Raw genomic sequence first — 20,939 nt, 5'->3', positions numbered from 1 at the left:
AGTGAGCTACGGGGTCGAAACCCTAAATATGTGTTTATACTGTTACTTATTTTGCTTCTTGCAACAATAACTTATATAGGTGATTTATTCGTTGGTGATGTTTATGCGGAACAAACTGGAGCAACGACCAGACTTGTGTTGTCGAAAGTTCACCACCAGACTTGTGTTATAGAAAAATAATTTTTTATACATTTTATTAAAAAAAACATAAAATAAAAAATAGTTATCAAACAACTATTTGATTTTTGGTTTTTTTTTTATTTTGAAAATGAAAAACAAAAAATGGTTATCAAACATGTTTTGTTTTCTGTTTTGTAAAAACAAAAAACAAAAACTAGTTATCAAACATATATGGTTTTTTAAAAAAAAAACAGAAAACTAAAAACCAAAAACAAGAAAAATCAAAAATCAAAAACTAAAAACAGAAATGGTTTTCAAACGGGCTCTTATATATTGTAGGTAATCAAGTATTCTGTAAAAATGCACGTGCTTTGCGTAGGCCAAATGCACCTTTCCTTCAGATTCTACTGGATCATTAATAAGTTCACGAGTTCGAGCAATTGAGGAGTCACCCCATGAAGAAAAGTTAGAGAGAGAGATGGCATTCAGGGCAGCCGTTCTTCGCCGTGTTCGAGTTCCGGTTCGATTCCTTGCCCTAGCTCGTCGGGAATGTCAACCGCAACCATGTTCTGATGGACTCCGACTATTTTCATCACATGATGATCACCTTACCAAGAAGGAGGTCATTGAGAGAGTCATTGCGGTTATCAAGTGCCATCCCAAAGTGGAGGTGATTCGATCTTATCACTCATTTTCCCTTGAGTCGTTTTCAAGACTTGCATTCGAAAAAAAGAACTAAAAAAGTTGAATATTCGATCAAACAATCTAACCAAATATAAGAAAACACAATACATTGACTAAAGGAGAAAATTAACATACCGAAAGAGAAAAAAAAACTCAAGTTTTGATGAAAAAAAAGTTGGGAGAAAGAGTAAGAAAAAACTCTTTATATAGTTGTAGAAAATGAAAAGTTATGAAACTTTCGAAATTCCTTATTAATTATAATTCAAAATAAATTATAACTTTTTAATTAATTTATAGAAATAAAGAGACAAACTCCTACATATTCTAACTCTTTATATTATAATCTTTAAGAGGAAGAGTTTATTAGAAAGAGAAGATTAATTTTAGAAATTTGTAAGGATGTAGATTAAATATTTTAAAAGAAATGAAAAAAAGGGAAAGTGGCATGGGAGAGAGGGAAAGGGGGAGTGAGAGAGAAAAATTAGGACCAAATTGCCCTTAAAATATCTATGGGAACGTTGAAATTAAAAGGGCAAAATAAGGAGAAAAAGTTTCTCCCTATAGTTTCTTTTAGATATATTATAGAATTATAGATTATAGATTATAGATTAAAATATCTAGTAAGAAACACGTGCCTTGCACGTAGAATCTTGTAGTTCTAAATTAAAGTAAAACAAATAGTGTTTTTTTAAGTTTATAATATTATCATTTTAAAGAAAGAAAGTGATTATATATAAATATAAATTCAAGGTATGATATTGTTATAATAAAAGAAGATGATGAAAGATTAGCATGGAAACTAAATACAAATTTGAAGTGTAAGAAAGATGAAAAAGCACCGTGTAAGTTTTTTTTTTTAATGAATGAACGTTCTTAATTTACCTCTAATTTTCTTGATTATAAATTATTATATTACATTTTATCTTTGTTAAATTGTGTGATGTTAAATCATTAAGTTTGTTCATTCTAAAATGAAAAAGAAAGGTAAGAATGAGAGAAAGAGTAAACCGTAAAATGTCCAACCTTATGATATTGAGAGGGATAAAAATTGTTTTTTTGCCCTAACTTTGTAAAAATAATTAGAACATTTCACATATATAAATCAAAAACATCACTTTAAAAAAATAAATAAATAAAAATCAAACTCATAAGCATTCTTATTATCCAAATTATGAGAATGATCGAATTTTGCTTTATCTCGATTCCATCGACCACCACGACACATCGTACTCTAAAATTTCTTTCAATCTGAACAATGATAAATTTGGGGAACGCGAATTGATGTCATCAACTCAACTTTAATTTGGTTTCTCTTCACTATCAATCATCCTCTCGATCACCCATATGTGTATTGTTGTTGTCGTTGCTAAAGCAAGAGAGTAATCTTCATACCTTCACACCACTTAGAAAATTTTCCACTTGTTCGATCCACCACCTCTTGATTTTTGGTTGGCATGAGAAAGAGAGGACACATATTTATATATGGATTGGGAGGGGGTTAGGAAGATGAAAAGATTGAGAGAGGGTATGTGATAATTGGAAGGGGGTTAGGAAGATGAAAGGATTGAGAGAGGGTATGTGGTAGATGAAAGGAGTTAAAAAAATCAATGAGAAAGATAAAAATAATGAAAGAATAATTAAGAGAGAGAAGATTAGCAAGAGAAAATAAGGGAATTTAGAGGGGTGAGATCCTGAGGGAGAGAAGAGATAAATGGGAGAGATGGACGTGGGAATGAGGGAGAGGAAGAAAGTAGGAGAGGTAAATGACAAATTTGCCATCAAACTTTTATAAAAATGAGATATAAAAGAAGGGTAAAATTGACCTAAAAAATTTCTCGTCATCCCACCTTTTATATATAATATATAGATATATAGATATAGATTATAGATTATAGATTATATATAGATTATAGATTATAGATTATAGATATAGATATATAAATAGATATATAGATATAGATTTAAAAATAAAAGTAGTTAAAAAAAAAGTAACAATTATTCATTCAAATTTTGGAGGTACTTAGAGAAATTAAAAGTGTTAAATAATAAAAATAGTTTTAAATGGGTAAATTTAAGTTTACATAAAAAAAAAATTGATTTTAGTAGAATTTTTAAGGATCTCAAAAGGCTTTAAATTTAAATTAAAAAGAAAGAAATTAAATAAATTTAATTTTCTAATTCTTTTTAAAATCTACCCCAGCTTTTAGAAAAGTCCTTTTGCTCGGCCGCCTCCCTCACTCCAGTTCTCCTCTCTCCCCTCTTCTCTCGTCGATCTCCATTCTCCCTGAGGCCTCATTTTCCGTCGCCCCTCCGTCGCTACTGTCTCCGTCTTCCGTCGCTGCTGTCTACCGTCTTCCATCTCCGTCCGCCGCTGGTCGTCCGTCGCCGTCTATCGCTGCCGTATTCCGTTGCCGCCGGTCCGCCGTAGTGAGGTAGTTTGTTACTTTTATTTATTTCAAACCATTTTGTATTTTTACTCTTTCACCTCTGATGCGACAATGGATGCTATTTAATTCCTCTGTTTCTTTCTTCCAGATCATTACAATCAAGTGATTTTATCTCTGGTTTTTTTAGTTTTGTTACATATGCTTTGGAGCTACTTGATTGTGCAAAATGTTCTTAGGTCGATCATTGTTTCAGTCTCTGCAATTTCACTCACTCTCGCCTCGCCTATTCAATTCTCCTTCGCCTTCTCTCTCTCTGAAGCAGAATCACAGCTTGCCGCTTCGATTCTCCCTCGCTCTCAATCTCTCTGAAAGGAATCCTCCTCAATCTCACTCACTCGGCTTCTTCAAGGTACTAAATGTACCACGATTCAACGTTTTTCTTTTTCTTTGAGTAATTACTAAGAAATGTCTACTTTCTTCTGGCTTGATCACGAAATTATTATTTGATGGTTATAATCGCTGTTTTGTTTGTTACTGATGAACATTTCTGGCAAACTGGTATGTATCACTTTATTCTAGATTGAGAATGGTGGGTTTTTTTTTTTCTTGGATAGGAAACAATTTCATTGTTGATATGAACTTGTACAAAAAAAAAAAAGAAGAAATAGAATCAATCAATTGTTGGGTAGAGTGTTCATTTTCCTTAAAATTCCTAGAGTTCCTTTCTCTTCAAACAGTCAAGATGAAAGCTCTTATGTTTTATAGCCATAGAGTAGCTTTTTCATGATTGAAGGGTTGATGTACGAGAATAGATGCCAACCAATCCCTTATGTTGTTTGGTGATATCAAACCCCAACAAAAAATGGATAAAAATTGTGTCCAGATCTTGTTTGTGAAGGGGCAGTCCATAAAAATATGGTATTGAGATTCAGATTCCACCTTGCATAAACAGCACCAAGAGGGAGGGGGAGATGGACCAGTGGCCACCATGGGCATCTTCTTTGAAGCTTGTTGAAAGTATTTAGGCATGAAATTGAATGACTTAAATCACACATAAAAAATTTGATTTCTTGGATAGGTGGCTTTCCAGATAGCCTTATAAAGGGATGTTGTATGAGGGGTTGTACCTATAGATACTGAATGTGTAAATGGTTTAACGGTGAAGCTTCCATTCTTCTCTAGGTTCCACATCCAGAAGTCCTCCCTATTACTAGGGTAGAAAGAGGACAAAATTGTTAATAAAGCAGCCCTTCCCCATTCGTCTTCTTTGATATTTCTCCTAAAAGTCATGTTCCATGCCCTGTTTTGATCCTCTGAAAGGTCAGCAATTGTAATGCTTTTATTTGTGGCAACATAGTAAAGGAAGGGTAAAGTCTCTCATCATTGGCCTTTGTCTAACCCACAAATCTATCCCATTACCAACCTTGAATCGAATGTTTGTAAAGATGAAAGCCCCTTGTTTTTTGATGAATTTCCATGGTCCTTTTGTGGATTGAAGAGTTAAGTCATCGATTTTTTGGATTAAATGCTTTGTACTGTATATTGCAGCAATAAGCTTTCTCCATAAAGCATCCTTTTCCTTGTGGAGAATCCATATCCATTTGGCTAATAAAGCCATGTTTCTCCTTTTCAGGTCATAATACCCAAACCACCTTCTAACAAAGGGAGTTTAACAAGGCTCCATCTTGAAAGATGAATGTTGTCCTTCTGTTTGTTTCCAGCCCATAGGTACTTTCGAAAATATGTTCTATGGCAGCAGCAACTTTGGTTGGCAAGTAGAAGAGAGATAGAAAATAAATAGGGAGATTTGCAAGGGTAGCTTGTATAAGAGTAAGCCCCATAGCATTTGGACAGTGTATGACTCCAATTTTGCAGTCTATTCTCTACCTTGTGGATGACAGACTCCTAAAGGACAAAGTGTGTGGTTTGCCATGGGTGACCCAAATAAGAGCTAGGCCACGTGCTTACCTTAGATCCCATAAAGTTAGCTAGATGGGAGATGTGTTCTCCTTCACAATTTATGCCAAAAACTCAAATTTGTGCTAGTTGACGTTTAGACCCGAGGCATCCTCAACGCTGTTAATGTCATTAAAATATTTTGATTATGCTTTTCTTCATGGGAAGAGAAAAATATGGCGTTATTAGCAAATTGGAAATGATTTATCTGCAACCTTTCTCTGCCCACATGGAGTACCCTAATGTAGTTATTTGTTGCTGCAAGTGACAAAATATTGCTAAGACAATCAACAACCTTAACAAAGAGAAGGGGCGAAATAGGGTGTCCTGTCTAATTCCTTTTGTAGCTTGTAATTTGCGTCGAGGCTGGCCATTTATAATGATGGAGAAATTTACAGAACAGATGGCCCATCGCTTCCAGTGTATCCCAAAGCATTTTGCTTCCATAATCATATCAAGGAATTCCTAGTAACTATGTTGAATGCCTTCTCCAAATCGAGTTTTATGATCACTCCTTGGTTTTTCTTTCGAAACCATTCATTAATAATTTTATTTGCAATGAGGGAAGCATCAAGAATTTGTATTCTTGCTATGAAGGCATATTGGACTTCAGAAATAGTAGAAGGGAACATCTTTTTAACCTCTCAGATAAAACTCTAGCAATTATTTTGTACAAACAAGTGGTGCGGCTGATGGGTCTATAATCTCCTACCATTTTAGAGTCTACTCTCTTAGGGACTAGGCAAATATAAGTGTCGTTAAGGCTGACATTTATAATGGCATTCTAAAAAAATCTTGGAACACCTCCAACAAATATGGTTCAATCAATGATGTTTCAAGACTTTTTGAAGAATTCAGCAGGGAATCTGTCTGGTCCAGGAGATTTGTTTGTACCACCTCTTGAATGACATGCCATATTTCTTCGTCCTTCAAAGGAGCTTCCAAGGCTAGATTATGCGAGGAAGAGATGGGATCCCAATTTAAGGAAGATGGAAGGTATCTGATGCCATCTTTTTTGGTGTAAAGCCTTTTATAAAAGCTTATGAATTCTACCTCTATATCGTCATCATGCATTAAGCTAGTGCCTTGGCCGGAAAGGTTTTTTAGAGATTGTATTCTTTCTTTTCTTTGTAGCAAAAATCCTGGGTTCTGATCCCCTTCCGCTAAACCATTTAGCCTTGCATTTCTGTCTACAAAAGACTTCTTCTCTTGCAACCAAATCAGTGAGTTCTACCTTGATATCGAATCACTTTTCAATTTGTTGTAGAGTTAGCAGGCTCAAATTCTTTATTGAGTTTGTGTGATGTAATTCTCTTTGTAGTGTCACTTTTTTAGTCAAAATGCATCCATATGTATTCCATGATTTTAAAGCCTTTTTTAGGCCCTTTAAGTTTTTCAATAATCCATGCCCAGTCCATCCTCTCAGGGTTGTTGTTCCACCATGCTTCGATGAAAGAAAGAAAATTAGGATGGTGAAAGCCACATGTTTTCAAACAAAGGAGTTAGACCTCAATTCTGTATCCTAGGGTAGAATCAGGGGTAATGATCTGATGTGGTTCTTTCTATTCTTTTTATACAGAAGTAGAGGAAAATTTGGAGATGATGGATTTTGTTTGGAGGAACCAATAAATGAGAGTGAGAGTAGGTGGATCTCTGAAAATTTGACCAAGTACAACTCCCATTGGATAAGTTAACCCATCATCAGCAATGAAGGTGTTAAAGGTCCCCATATTGCTGGCAGGGCGAATTCCATTGGAGTTTTCATGATTCTTTCTAATGAGGCTGGCCTGAGAGTAGATGATGATGGACCATATATGCTTTTGATCCAAAAATCAAAGCCATCAGTTAAAGAGTGGTGGGATAGGATGTGTGTACATTTTGGAATATCCGATACTTTGATTGATGGATCATTCCAAAGAATAATAATCCCTCCAGATGATCCACAAGCATAAGGGAAGACCAACCAACATTTTTGGAGCTCCAAAGGGATTTAATAAAGAGTCTTTCAAGTTTCAAGGGAGATTTATGGATTTTTTTGTCATTTATGGCGTTTTTTAAAACGTCACAATTAGTTATGTGCGCTAGGAGTGTCTAAAAAACTCCTTAACTCCACCCAACCGAACATGTGGACACCTCTATTGTGCGCATTTTTTTTGCGGAAAAAATGCCATCTTAGGGTTTTATCTAAAACAACGTTATTTTCCGAGGCTAGATTACGTTGTTCGCAGTCTAAGCTCGCGTATGAATCAAGTTTGTTGTTTGCAATTAAATCCCTTTCCATTTTGAAGTAGTCGACTCTTTTGAGCTCTTATTAGTTGTATTGATCCTTTAAATTTTGAGAAAACAAAAAAGATTTTAAACTTTTGGACCTGAAAAATTAAAATAAAAGTGAAAGCTTAAGAATCAAAATAGATTTTTTTTTTGAACAAGAAACAAACTTCTCATTGAATTAATGAAAAGGAATGACAATGTTCAAAGATACAAACTCTCGAAAGAGTGAAAATAAAAGAAAATTACAAGTGAATAGAAAAGAACAAGATAATCTTAAACATTAAGAGATAAGGTAAAAGCTCCCCAATTGAAACAAATAAGTGAGGGAGAAAAGTTTTTGAACAAAGGTGATAAAGAGCTCCACTGTGAGGATTTAAATTTAGCCAAACTGAAACGATCCAGTGGAGATTTGCGACGATCCTTAAAAATTCTGAGATTTCTTTCATACCAAAGCTCGTAGAGCAAGGCTTTGACACCATTTGACCACAGCAAGCTACTTTGAGAAGATAGAATTGGGCCTAGGAGTAATTGAAGGATATTATCCACTGCTATGTCGCTGAAAACCCAGGAGAGATTGAACTCTTTAAATAACAAGAACCGTGCAATGCGTAAGGACATCGGAAGAAAATATGGATCAGATTCTCCCCGCTTTCTTGACATAACATACATATTGATGGCTGTAGACAAAATACCGAGAGCTTTCTTTGAAGAACTTCATCTGAATTCAATCTTCCATTAATGATGATCCAAACAAAAAACCCAACTTTCTTCGGGCTCTTTGTTTTCCAAATAGCCTTATAAAGATCGGGTGGCAAAAGGGATGACGAAAAAGATTTGCAAAGAGATGCCACTGAAAAGGAGCCAGAAGCTTCCAAAGACCAGAAACGACTATCCTCCGAACTGTTTGGGATGTAGAAATTTAAAACAGCCGATAAATCAATAAATTCCTCAGCTTCCTCATCTTTAAGCAACCTTCTAGTTTGAATTTTCCAAGAAGTCAAAGGGTCCCAAAAATCATTAACTGTTCCATTAGGCAAAGAAGATACACGGAAGAGACATGGGAATCTTTCCTTAAGAGAACCATTTTCAGTCCAATGATGATGCCAGAATGAGATTCTAACGCCGGAACCCAGTTTAAATGTAGAAAAAAACTGTACCTTCTTCCATTGACGAGAAATGTTGATCCAAGGGCATCTTGCACATCTGTTTGGTCTTTCCCCTGAAAACCACCCTAGGTTACTCAAGCCATAAATGCTTTCCACCACTTGATGCCAAAGTGTAGTAGGTTCATGCCCAAAACGCCAGCCCCATTTGGCAAGAAGAGCACTGTTTTTAGTGGATAGACCGCCTACGCCCAAACCTCCATCTTCTAGATGTTTAGAAGTGATATCCCAACGGACTAGATGGCTCAAGTTGTGTTTTTCACCACTGTTCCAAAGGAAGTTCCTCAATCTTTTTTCGATCTGTTTTCTAACCCCTGTTGGCAGTTGAAAAAGTGAAAGATAATATATGGGAATATTAGATAAAACAGATTTACAAAGGGTCAATCGCCCTCCTCTTGGTAACTGAAACTTCTTCCATTGATCTAACTTCTTTTCTATTTTCTCAATGGCTGGACTCCAAAAAGAAGCAGACCGTGGATTGCCGCCAAGAGGTAAGCCCAGGTACGAGAAAGGCAAATTTGCTATTTGACAATTAATTGAAGAGGCAACCTGTTCTATCTTGCTTTGCTGAAAATTAATACCGCAAATGGCCGATTTCTCCCAATTTACAGAAAAACCGGACACCCATTCATAAACTTTGACTGTTTTGAAGAGATTAGCCAACATTTCATCATTATCCTTACAAAAAATAAGGACGTCGTCAGCGAATTGAAGATGAGAAACATGTACCTGTTTGCTTCCAATAAAAAATCCTTCATAAAAGCCATTCGAGTAAAGCTTATCCAACATGCTGCTAAGTACATCACTGACCAGGAGAAAAAGGTAGGGGGAAAGTGGATCGCCCTGCCTTAACCCCCTTAAAGCCCTTATTCTGCCCTTTGGTCTCCCATTAATGAAGATTGAAAACCGGGTGTTCCTAACACAACCATTGATCCATCGAATCCATCTATTAGCTATCAAGATTGGATCAAGAAGCTGCCTACCTTCAACAAATGCACTTTGGGTAGGAGAGATGGCAGGTGAGATCACCTTCTTGAGACGTTCTGCAAGAACCCTGGCCAACACTTTATAAATGGAATTTGAGAGGCTGATTGGTCTAAAATGTCTGATGTTTGAAGCTGCCACCTTCTTTGGTATTAGACATATAAAATTCTCCTTAAGACAACCATTGAGATGACCATTTCGGTAGAATTCCTGAAACAAACGGAGAAAATCAGACTTCAAAGGCTGCCAAAATCTGATTAAAAATTCAGTAGTGTACCCATCAGGTCCCGGCGCTTTATTCCTTCCAAGTTCATTCAAAGCTGACCAAATTTCTGATTCTTCAAACTGTCTTTCTAGCCATAAACTGTCTGAGAATGAAATAGGTCTCCAATGAATACCTTGTAAAGAGAACCGAGGAGCATTCCTACTAGAATAAAGATGCTTAAAGTAGGATATGATTTCTGACTCAATATCCTTTTGATTTAACAGTGAGAAACCTTGCTCATTCTTCAATTCAGAGATCAGGGACTTTCTTTTACGGGCAGCCAAGTATCTATGGAAGAAGTTGGTATTTTCATCCCCTTCTTTCAGCCATTTGACTTTACTTTTCTGGGAAAGGTCCCGCTCCTCCTCAATAAACAAATTAAGCAAGTTGACCTGAAGATTGCTTCTTTTCTCAGTTTCCTCAATAGAGAGACCGACTTCTTCCTCTTTAACGTCCAGAGAGGAAATTTGATTTAAAAACTGACGTTCTGCCTCTTTTTTCTTTTCTTCATTCTGTGAGTGCCAGGCCTTTAAAGTTGATTTCAGGTTTTTCAACTTATGAGAGAGAGATAAACCAGCCCAGCCGTAAGATCTATCCATGGCAAGCTTGTCTTCTATAATGTTGATACAATCTTTATTACTTAACCATGAATTAAGAAAGCGAAAAGGGCTTGGTCCCCATTTGAAGTCCCCTGCCTCCAAAAATATTGGAAAGTGGTCAGAGACTATCATTTCGGCTCGAGATGCTCTAGAATTTGAGAATACTTCTTCCCATCCGGATGAAACAAAAAACCTGTCCAACAGTGAATGAATAGAAGCATTGCCCGACTTAGACCACGTGTATTTCCCATTTGATAATTTCAACTCTGTGAGCTCGAGTTTCTCAATAAGATTGTTGAATTTCTTCATGGCTCTTGAGATTCTGGTGCATGATCTTTCCGACGGCCATCTAATGATGTTGAAATCCCCAGCTATACACCAGTAGTCATCGCATAGAGATTTAAGATCCTGTAGTTCAGTAAAAAAATGCTTCCTTTCCTTACAATCTGTTGGACCATAGACATTGGTTAGCCAAATGTCATTAATATTAGAAAAGGAGAGTAAAATAGTCAAGGAATAACCCCCTTTAATAACATCCTTGACGTTAATCCTGGTTTCATCCCACATACACAGAAGACCACCTGATTTACCAAAGGGATCGGTGACAGACCAACCGATATCTTTGGAGCTCCATAAAGACTTGATAGAAGAAGAGTCTATCTGATATGTCATTGTTTCTTGCAAGAAAACTACGTCTGGATTTAAGTTCCTGACTATACGTTTGATTTTCAGTCTTTTGTCATCTTTTCCCAGGCCACGAATATTCCATGTCAGTATCTTCATGCTGAGTTGGGGATAGGTATTAGTTGAATACCAATCTCATTGAGGAAGGAGGGAAAATCATTTGTTTCTTGATCATTCTTGCCTTCGTCAAAAAGTGACTGAAAATCATGGGCCAGTGATGATTCACAAAGAACTTCGCTGGGCGTTTCAACTGAATTGGGAATAGGGGAAGAGTCTGGGCTGCTAATGCTTATTTCAGAAGTTGAATCATCATCCCTTGGAAGAGGAGAATTCGAATAAATCGTGTCTTCATTCTTGGTTGAATGAATTAAACCATGGGAGAGGGAAGGGGGGAGAGAATCATTGTTATTTGGAAGAGGAGCCGCGTCTTGAAGCAATGATTTCTCCTTATTGAAAGCCAACAACAAATTTGATTGTAATTTTTCCCCTGAATTAATTCGAGCCATGCTATTAAGTAAGAGGGACTCTTCATTTCTTTTCCTTCTTTTGTAGAACAGGGGCAAAGGTTCTATGTGACCTTTCGCTTTCTTATGCATTAAAGGAAATGACAGACTTTTCACTTTTTGAGGGATAGTTTCATTAAATCCTTGTGACAAGGGAATAATATTTCTCTCTCCTTCCAGCTGGATATTAATTTCGGTACTCTGGCGTGTCATTAAAAATGAAGAAGGGTCCTTTAGACCCTTCGCCTTCTGAGAATTATTATCCGGCGTTGATGATTCTCTATCTTCATTAATAATGATTGTTGTTTGAGCCAAGTTTTCGAAAGTGACATGCTGGTCATTGATCCTCAAACGCTCCCTATTCTTTTCAGGAGAATGAAACGTTTCAGAAGGTTCAGATGAGACCATTTTTCTCTTTATGTTTGTATAAATATCAAAACCTTCAGGAAATGATCTTTCAACTTCCATAACTGTCTGAAATCTGGCAATGTCGAGAGGATTTGAAAGAATGCTAAAGTCCGACAGAAAAGAGATTTTCTTATGAGGACTTATAGCTTGACAATGAGAAATTCGGGCCTCAAACGAACCAACACCTTCTGATTTAATTCCACTGAAGCTGGAAGAAGACCACACTGATTTTGTTCCACTTGAATAACAGCCTCTGTAACATCCAACATATTCAAAGTTCTCGTTGAAATCGCTAACAGACTACCGCAATATTTACCTATGGCTTCAAAACAATCTCGATTCCAAAACGAAAGAGGAAGGTCTTTAATAACAATCCAGCCTCCGTATCCCAGAATAAAATCTGGTCTACTATGCTTCTCAGTACACCACTTTTCTAATTTAAGACGAAATCCCTCCACTTGTCGCCAATTACCAGATAACTCCTTTGAATCAAGAGTTCGGCCATTACTGAACTTGAGAAGAGCCTTATCAACCATAAAGGGGTTGAGTACACAAGGCTGTGAGTAGTTTGATTCAAGTGCTAAGGAGATCTTAGACCAATTATCGTGGGCACAACATCTGGAAACAACTATCATATTGTTCCAGTCGGTTTTCAGCACTTCAAACTCTTTCTTGAACCAATGGGCCTTCCAAGATCTCTTCCCTGCTGGCCTAACCGTCTTGAACTCAACCTCCGCAGATAAATCAACTTTTTCTTGAATGCTTACACCCTCAATCTTAGAGGGAGAGGGCCCTCTAGAAACGGAATTTTTAACCACCTCAACGTAAGAACGAGATGAATCCTGTTTCTGTGATCGGGGAATAGGAACTGAATCTTCCGCTAATGGAACATGAAAAGCCTTTGAATTAATGTTCATCTATCTCTCAGCGTTCCTAGCAGAAAAGTTTTTAAGCATTAACCAGAAATCATACCAACCCGATTTGTTAGAACATGCCGGAACTAGAATGACCCTTCTGCCCCCTGTAAACGGCCAGAAAATGAGGGAGACAAACCAAGATTGTTTCATCTTTACCTTATGAATTCGGCATGTTCCAAACTCGTTGCGCTGATGCTGGAAGAAAGGGGAGCTCAACGATAGGTGAACTAATTTCGCCATGTGACTCTCGAACCAAAGGAAATGGGATGGATGAAGGGGAAGCAGTTCTTTCCTAACCACGTCTTCCAGCATGAAGAGGTCGTTTTCCGCCCAAAATACAGAAGAACTTACCCTCTACTTGACAACCGCTGACCTCCATTGGGAACCGCTTGCTACAGCAAAATCTTAGGGACAAAAGGGAGAGGGAGAAGAGAAGGAAGGCGAGGGACTAGGGGGAAGACAAAGGACAATGGTCGGGAAGCTCGCCGGAAAAGAGTGCCGGAGAGCGGGAATCTAGGTGGTTGAGGGGAGATGATGAATGGGAGAGGGGAGGAAAGAGGAGAGAGGAGAGAGCATTTTTACGGCCGACCCATTCTGTTTGTTTCCATTGGTTACCATCTATTTTGTTTTTGAATCAAAATAGAATTTAAAACAATATAATTAAATGGCAGCTTACTAAACAAATAATTATATAGTTTTAAATTTACTTTTGAATTGTTAAAATTCTACCTAATTGTTTAAAGTAATTAAAATTTTACTAATTAAAATCATGGTTCTAAATATCCATGTTTTCATGGGTTCGACATCGACACGAGGAGTAAATCGATATTTCCATTATAGTACAAGAAAATCGAAAAAATATGAAAATATCAACAAAATATCACTAATATATACATAATATTAATATTAATTATTTTTAACTAATCTAGAAATAGAAAAATGTTTATCGGTTAATTTAAATATTTTCTACGATTTTTTAATTTTTTTAACTTTTACAGAAATATACATCGACATTTCCATCAATATTTCCATGAAATCGAGACCTCGACATTTCATCGACATCGACCTTGATTAAAATATAAAAATTACTTTTTAAATATAAAATATTAAAAGATTTTTGAAAGCTTCTATTTTCAATTTTAAAAAATATAGTTAAGTGTTATTAAAAAGCAATATAAGATCCATTCTTTCGATTCTTCTTAAAGCTGTAGTTGAAACTTACCCTTCATCCCTCTCTCTCTTCCTCACATTTTAGTTGCCCGCCTTTCGATCTGCTCTCCATCCTTCCCCCAGCCTCCATCTCAGCCCCTCAAATTCCGGCGATTGACGCACAGCAAGTGACTGCATAAATTCGGCAACCTAGCGACAGGTCGGGCATAGCTGAAGCTTGTAAGTTTTAGGTCGGATGGTATTTTAGTATCTAGCTTTGAATGTATATGTGCCCTATTATTCTTGGGTTGTTGATTGAAATGCTGGCATTGGATCTACAAGGTTTCTTTTTTTGTTTCATATTGCGATTGCGTTATGGATTTGGTGTTATGGATGTTCAATATTATAGAAGAAAGGGATTTCCACCAGTACTAGGATATCTTGTGCAAACAACTAGTGACGTGTACAACAACCGGAAAAGACAAGAAATTGATTAAAACACTTCCAAGAAGAAGCTCATGTCATTTCTCGCTCACTTTTTAGACAAACAATTGCACCACTTCTTGGTATGGTTAGAAACATTATACAATTGAGAGGACTTCATCTGCAAATGATGAATTACGGAGGCAAAAGGAAGGGAAGATATTATTACTCTGCTAGGAGATAATAGATCAGGGTGGAGGGAATTCATGGAGCTTCTACAACAACTCCTCAAAAAGGACAAGGAAATGTCGAAATGATTAAAAATACTTTCAAAGAATGATAAAGGAGCATCAAAGCCATATATGTTGCAAATTTGGGAAATATCATGAACTGTGACCAGAAACATCAATAAAAGAGTGGACATAATTGCATTTTATCTTCATAAACCTAGTGCTAGTTCTACTGCATGGTAGTTGCAAGCTTTGCAATTTAGAAACTAACTTTTGCATATAAACTCAAAATAGTGTCATAATACTGATTTTGTTTCTAGTGACTCCTCAAAAAAAAAAAAAAAATACTGATTTTGTTTCTGTCATGTGTACAATATGATAAGCTTTTAACATGTCATTTCTTATTTGCTTAACAATCTTAATGAAACTACTAATAAAAATAGGTTAGAATTATGCTTTCCACTTATCATCTTGCTCGGATATTTGAAGGTTTTACTTGGTGGCTTGTACATTCTATATGGATATTAAGCAGCTTACTTGGAGTTCCTATATGTTATTTTGTCTCCTATATGAAAAATTCCGTGGATGTTCTTTCAGCTAGGAAACTCTTGAATGTTGGGTTTCTGTTTTTTCTTGCTTAAAGAACTTATAATAATAGGCTCCAACTTCTTTGGATCTCATAATAGGCTTGTGCCTCCATGAAAAGACAAAGGTTTGAAGTCTCTGTGCCTCAGATGTAAGGAGAATAATATTAATTTGCCTTTTTATCCAGAAATATAAAGTTCCCCTGCGTATTAAATGCTAATATATTTTGAGTACGCCAAGTTGGCCTATCTGTACTTATACTACATAGGTCTAATAAATGTTGAAGGAAATGATTAAAAAATAAGGTTTTTTTTTTTTATAAGAAATAGACATTTCATTAAAATATAACGAAATTTACAAAAGAGGGGGAGCATCCCCACAACTAAAGGAGATTATAGAAAAACTCTCCAATTTCTTATTAAAAAAAAGGAAAAACTCTCCAGTTAGCCAAAAAATATAAAATAGAGTAATTACAAAAAAAAAATAATAATAAATAAGAAAAAACTTGCTAAGTTTACATTACACCAGGGATTAGTAACAGAAATGACTAAATCCAAAAAAAAAGAGTCAAATTTCTATCTATTCGAATAAAGAGCTTTTCCTATCTCTTGCTTAAGGGCAATGGCATAACACATGACAAATATCTTCCGGCTCTTCTTGATAAAGAGAACATCTTCTAGACAACAAGTCCATCGTGAAGGGAATTAGGCCATCTAAGGATACTTTTCTATAAGTTTTCTGCAGTATAATACCTTGAAGAGAGGCTATTCAAACAAACAATCAAACCTGTTTTTGGACACTTCTTTTCCAATTTCAATGTTCATATTCTTAGTAAAGCTTCTACAACCATTGTTTCATTCTAGAAAATGGATTGTATCGAAAATAAACCTGAGGATGTAAATTTTACACTCATCCATTCTAGCCCATTACATTCATAAATGTATTAATTTTCTTCTAGTAACAATTTTCCATTTTATTTTTAAGAGAGAAGGGAGCTATCCCCAAGCAAAAAAAAATTGCTAAATGGTTATCTAGTTTGTCAAAAGATCATGTAACCTATTTACCTGTAAAGGGATGAAATCGTTTACCCCAGAAGGAGAATGCACAGGATAGAATTAAACAATTTATCCTAAGAAGCATATTTATCTTTGTAAATGCAATTATTCTGCTGACCATTTCATTTATTATTTTTTTGATAAGAAACAAGGAATAGATTCATACAAAAGAGAGAAGTAGGAGACAGCCTAGAGGCGGGGTTGAGGTCACCCCCACCCAAAACAAACGGAATCAGGGCCTTCCAATCATACAAAATCATGAGGCTATAATTACAAAAGAACTTCTTATGGTTAGAACACCCCTAAGAAGATATATGCCGTACGTTGTTCCACAAAAATCCTCAGTAAAAAACGAATCTTCAAACGATCTATTGTTTCTTTCTTTCCAAATCAACCACAAAATAGCCTTGAAGACACAATTCCAAAGCACTTTTGCCTTGTTTTTGAACCTCGAGCCCATAAGAAGGATCTCATAATATTCAGCCATGGAGTTTCATTATCTTTCTTGCAAGGATGACCTGTGAGGATCAAACGGAGAAAAACACGCATATCTTTAGGAAGGACCAGATTCCATTTGTGGCAGAGGGTCATCGTGAGTAAGTACAGTCCTCATCCCTTCGATTGGGTGGCTGGCGGAAGGCTTAAGGCTAGTGTGAATAACTCCTGGAAGGCTATTTCCTCGGGCCTTCCTTTTTTCTCTCAACTCCTAACCTGTATAGTGGGGGATAGGCATGATATTTATTTTTGGGAAGACACTTGGGTGGGAGAAAAACCTCTTTATTTTTTGTTTCCTCGCATTTTTCATTTGTCACACAGAAGGCTGCACTTGGTGACCTCGGTGTTGGAGAATGGGGGGGATGGGTTGTCTTTATCTCTGGGCCTCTCTCGGTCTTTAACTGATAGAGAGACTCGAGAAGTGTCTGAGTTGATCCACATGCTCTCTGCAGTTTCTCTCTCTTGTGATAGGAAGGACTTCCGTGCTTGGTCCGCTAACCCTTCTAGGGGCTTCTCTTCTAGTTCTTTCTTTAAACTCTTATGTTCCCCTGCTTCTCCCCCTGTGGCCCCTGTGTTTACCTCGCTGTGGAAAGTGAAGAATCCGAAGAAGATTAAAATTTTCATGTGGCAGGTCTTACTTGGGAAGGTCAACACCATGGATTGTATTCAGAAGCGCTCTTCTTCTTACTTGGGGCCGCATTGGTGCGTTCTTTGTAAGCGGGATTCAGAGGACATTGATCATATTTTATGGCAGTGCTAGTTTTCCCCGAATATTTGGGGCCGGTTCTTTGAGATATTTGAAATTTCTTGGGCTCGTCATAGAGAGTGGGTGTCGATGGTGGAGGAAGTGTTGTTGTATTCCCCCTTTCGCGAGAAAGGGAGATTCCTTTGGCTGGCGGGGTTCTTTGGGATTTTGTGTGGTATTTGGGGGGAAAGAAACAATAGAATCTCTAGGGGATTCTAGGGGGTGGAAAGAGAGTGGGAGTTTGTTTGGGACCTCATAAGGTTTAATGTCTCTTTATGAGGGTCCGTTTCGAATTTATTCTGTAATTATCAATTAGATCATATTCTTTTGGATTGGAAGCCCTTTCTCTAGGCTGGCTTCCTTTCTCGGGGCTGTGTTTTTTGTTGCCCCTGTATTTCTGTTTTATTTTCATTCTTCTCAATGAAAAGTTCGGTTTCTTATAAAAAAAATGTATGTCTAAATTTTTTGAGCAAAGGAGCATCCGTAGAAGAGGTGGCTTTGAGACTTATAATATTCTTTTCTCATAACACACCAATTTGGAGACATAACGATGTTGGTGTTTTTTCCTTGATGCCAAATCGGTGTTTTTCTTTGATGCCAAATCTTGTCATAGAGAGTATCTATAGAATGCTTAGTGTTATCACCCAGATAAGAGAATGAGGAACTAATTGAGAAGATGTTGAAGAAAGACTTTTGCAAAAGTCATTTATCTATAGCACTGGTACCAACATCCAGCAGATTAGGAAGATAGGCCCACTCCTCACCCTCATCTTTCTTAAGAATCTACGAAAGCCTAGGTCCTATATTTTGGAACAAGCTTCATCAACAACAATCAATTTGCAGTAGTAGGTCCCATATCTGGGAACAAGCTTCACCAACAACAATCAATTTGCATGGGGTGGTGTGGAGGATCTCAATCATCTTCTTTGGAGATATAATTTTTCTTACTTGGTTTGGAACAATTTTTTGGAAGAGTTTGGTTTCAGCCTTGCTCGTCCTAGAGATGTTAGTGCACAGCTAGAGGAGTTGTTCACTCTTTCGCCCTTTCGTGGTAAAGGGCCTTTTCTTTCTTATAAAAAAAGGGGCGTTTTCTTTGGCTTGCCGGAATTTGTGCTTTTTTATGAGGTTTGTGGATGAAGAGAAACATTAAAATTTTTAGAGGAATGGAGAGATCTTGGGTGGAGGTTTGGTCTTTTGTTAGAATTCATGTTTCTCTTTTAGCCTTGGTGGTTAAGTGCTGGAAGTCGAAGTGGATGCAACGGCCAGGTGTAGTGAAAGCATGTGCTAGAAATTGGTTTAGCGGATCTTGACGACACAATTTAACTAAAAAAGATTTTTGAAAAGCAAAGAGATCGAATCCCTTACATTTAGCATCACAAAGGTAGCATAGATGAAGACAATCTTTTTGCTGCATGTCCTTGAGTAGACAATTTGCTGTTGCAAGAAATTTCTGAGTTCATCAAGAACATGGAGGGTGAGAGAAAGGAGAGAAGAGTGAGAGAGAAAAGTAATTTAAAGGACCCAGTTTTTTCATTTATCGAGCTTTGAAGGTTTAATTTTTACTATCAAAATTCACGAGTGCATTTTTTCAGTTGGAAAAGTTTTGATGGTTTAATTTTTACCATTAAAAGGTTGTAGGTGCAACTGTAACCTCCATACTTCAGGGTTTGTGCAATTTGTCCTTTTTTAAATGAATTGGTATGTCCACTTGTAAGTGCTAGGTTTGAGCATGTTTGAATGAAACTCTTGTTGATGCCTACATTTTGTCCAATATCCATGCTTGTTTCTTGGATCCATGTTAACTATGAAGGATTTAAAAAGAATAGATGTAACCTTTTGAAAAACTTGTTGCCGGCTTGTCGCGAAGTATTTTCTTAGATGTAAATGGTAGGCTTATTATTAGATTATGCCCATTTGAGCTTGTTTAACTAGATTATGTTATATATGGTATACTTAAGATTGGAATTTTACTCCTTCGAACTTGTTGAACCAAACTATGTTATATGTCCTAATTGTCTTATGTCATATTTTCAGGATAGGCTATATTAAATACAATCATGCTTAATATTGCGACTGCATTTTGCAAAAGACTGAATGTCAAGGATTTGGTTACCAATGTTCCTGTATATAGCAGTTTTAGTGGTAAGGATGGTTCAATTAGATCAAGTTGTGCTTGTTATGCTACTTTGTCTACATATTTGATGATTACAATATTTGTTTAATTGATTCTCAGATGGAGCTGCTGTTGGATTAAGCTTATTATTCAGACGTTGGGCTACCAAAAAGACAGCTGGGTCGACTAAAAATGGACGAGACTCAAAACCCAAGAATCTTGGGGTAAAGAAATTTGGTGGGGAGGTGAGTGCAAGACAAAAAATTGAACTTGCATTCTCATAAACTAGAACTGGAATTGATTGAAACTGTTTTGTTGTTAACTCCGTCACGTTCTTATGGAACAGAGAGTTATTCCAGGTAACATTATTGTCCGTCAACGAGGCACCCGTTTCCATCCGGGAAATTACGTTGGAATAGGGAAGGATCACACGCTTTTCGCTCTGAAAGAAGGCTGCATCAAGTTCGAAAAGCACAAGCTCAGCGGACGCAAGTGGGTACATGTTATTCCAAAGGAAGGACACGTTCTTCATCCTGTTTATGCAAGTACTGCTTCAGAATTGAAGACAACTGCATGATATCAAGCTCTCTTTCATACTGAAATGCTTGAATTTACCCAAAAACACGATGATGGTAGTGAATTTTGCAGTAGCTTTTCATGATCGATGTTGGGTGAATTCGAAGTTGTTTTTCTACCTCCTCTGCCTGGAAATTTTTTTTTAGTGATATTTTCTTGATTGACAATAGCAGTATGTAAGTGCCTGGGAATGTTCATTAGCCCAGACAACAGTTGACTGATTGTATTGTAGGCAATAATTTGTTAATCAGCTTTGAAATTTTTAGAAGGGTTATAAACGAGCTTTTTTATGGATTTTCTAATGATAGATCCACTATTTAACCATGGGCATTAGTTGTTTATTATATATATTCTTGCCAAGACGTAATTATGGATGGGCTACGACTTTGGAGAATTTGACTAGATGAACTAAATATTTGTTTGTTAATGAGATATGTTTGGACTGTTCTTTTTATTTTTATTTTTTATTTTTGCTTTTTGTTTTTCTAATCTTTTTGCTAGTGTTAGAAATCAAGCGAAATATGTTTTGCTCCTCTTCCTCGATCACGTTCCCGCTCCTTTCCCTTAATCACGTGTTGAATCTTTTGCCCATATCTAAATATATAAGTAATCTACTTATGGGAATGT

At 36.6% G+C, this 20,939-nt stretch overlaps 1 protein-coding gene across 8 annotated transcripts; it reads left to right on the top strand.

The window, feature by feature from the left end:
* Positions 1-3,008: 3,008 nt before the first annotated feature.
* Positions 3,009-20,636, top strand: LOC111023867 (uncharacterized). Of its 8 annotated transcripts, none has more exons than XM_088122701.1 (6): positions 3,009-3,236; positions 3,514-3,600; positions 14,197-14,330; positions 19,658-19,765; positions 19,857-19,981; positions 20,083-20,636. In XM_088122701.1, the coding sequence occupies exons 4-6, from the start codon at positions 19,681-19,683 to the stop codon at positions 20,311-20,313; spliced, it is 441 nt and encodes a 146-aa protein (XP_087978827.1). In that variant the 5' UTR covers positions 3,009-3,236; positions 3,514-3,600; positions 14,197-14,330; positions 19,658-19,680; the 3' UTR covers positions 20,314-20,636. The 8 variants fall into 8 exon arrangements, with proteins under 8 accessions (XP_087978827.1, XP_022157051.1, XP_022157053.1 ...); XM_022301359.2 differs by having other exon boundaries at positions 3,428-3,600; XM_022301361.2 differs by lacking the exon at positions 14,197-14,330.
* Positions 20,637-20,939: the final 303 nt, after the last annotated feature.

The sequence above is a fragment of the Momordica charantia genome (assembly GCF_013281855.1).
Source record: "Momordica charantia cultivar OHB3-1 chromosome 4 unlocalized genomic scaffold, Mcharantia_2.0 BLBB01000004.1, whole genome shotgun sequence".
Taxonomy (NCBI): domain Eukaryota; kingdom Viridiplantae; phylum Streptophyta; class Magnoliopsida; order Cucurbitales; family Cucurbitaceae; genus Momordica; species Momordica charantia.
The sequence above is the reverse complement of the archived record's forward strand: the minus strand, read 5'-3'. Positions and strand labels throughout refer to the sequence as shown.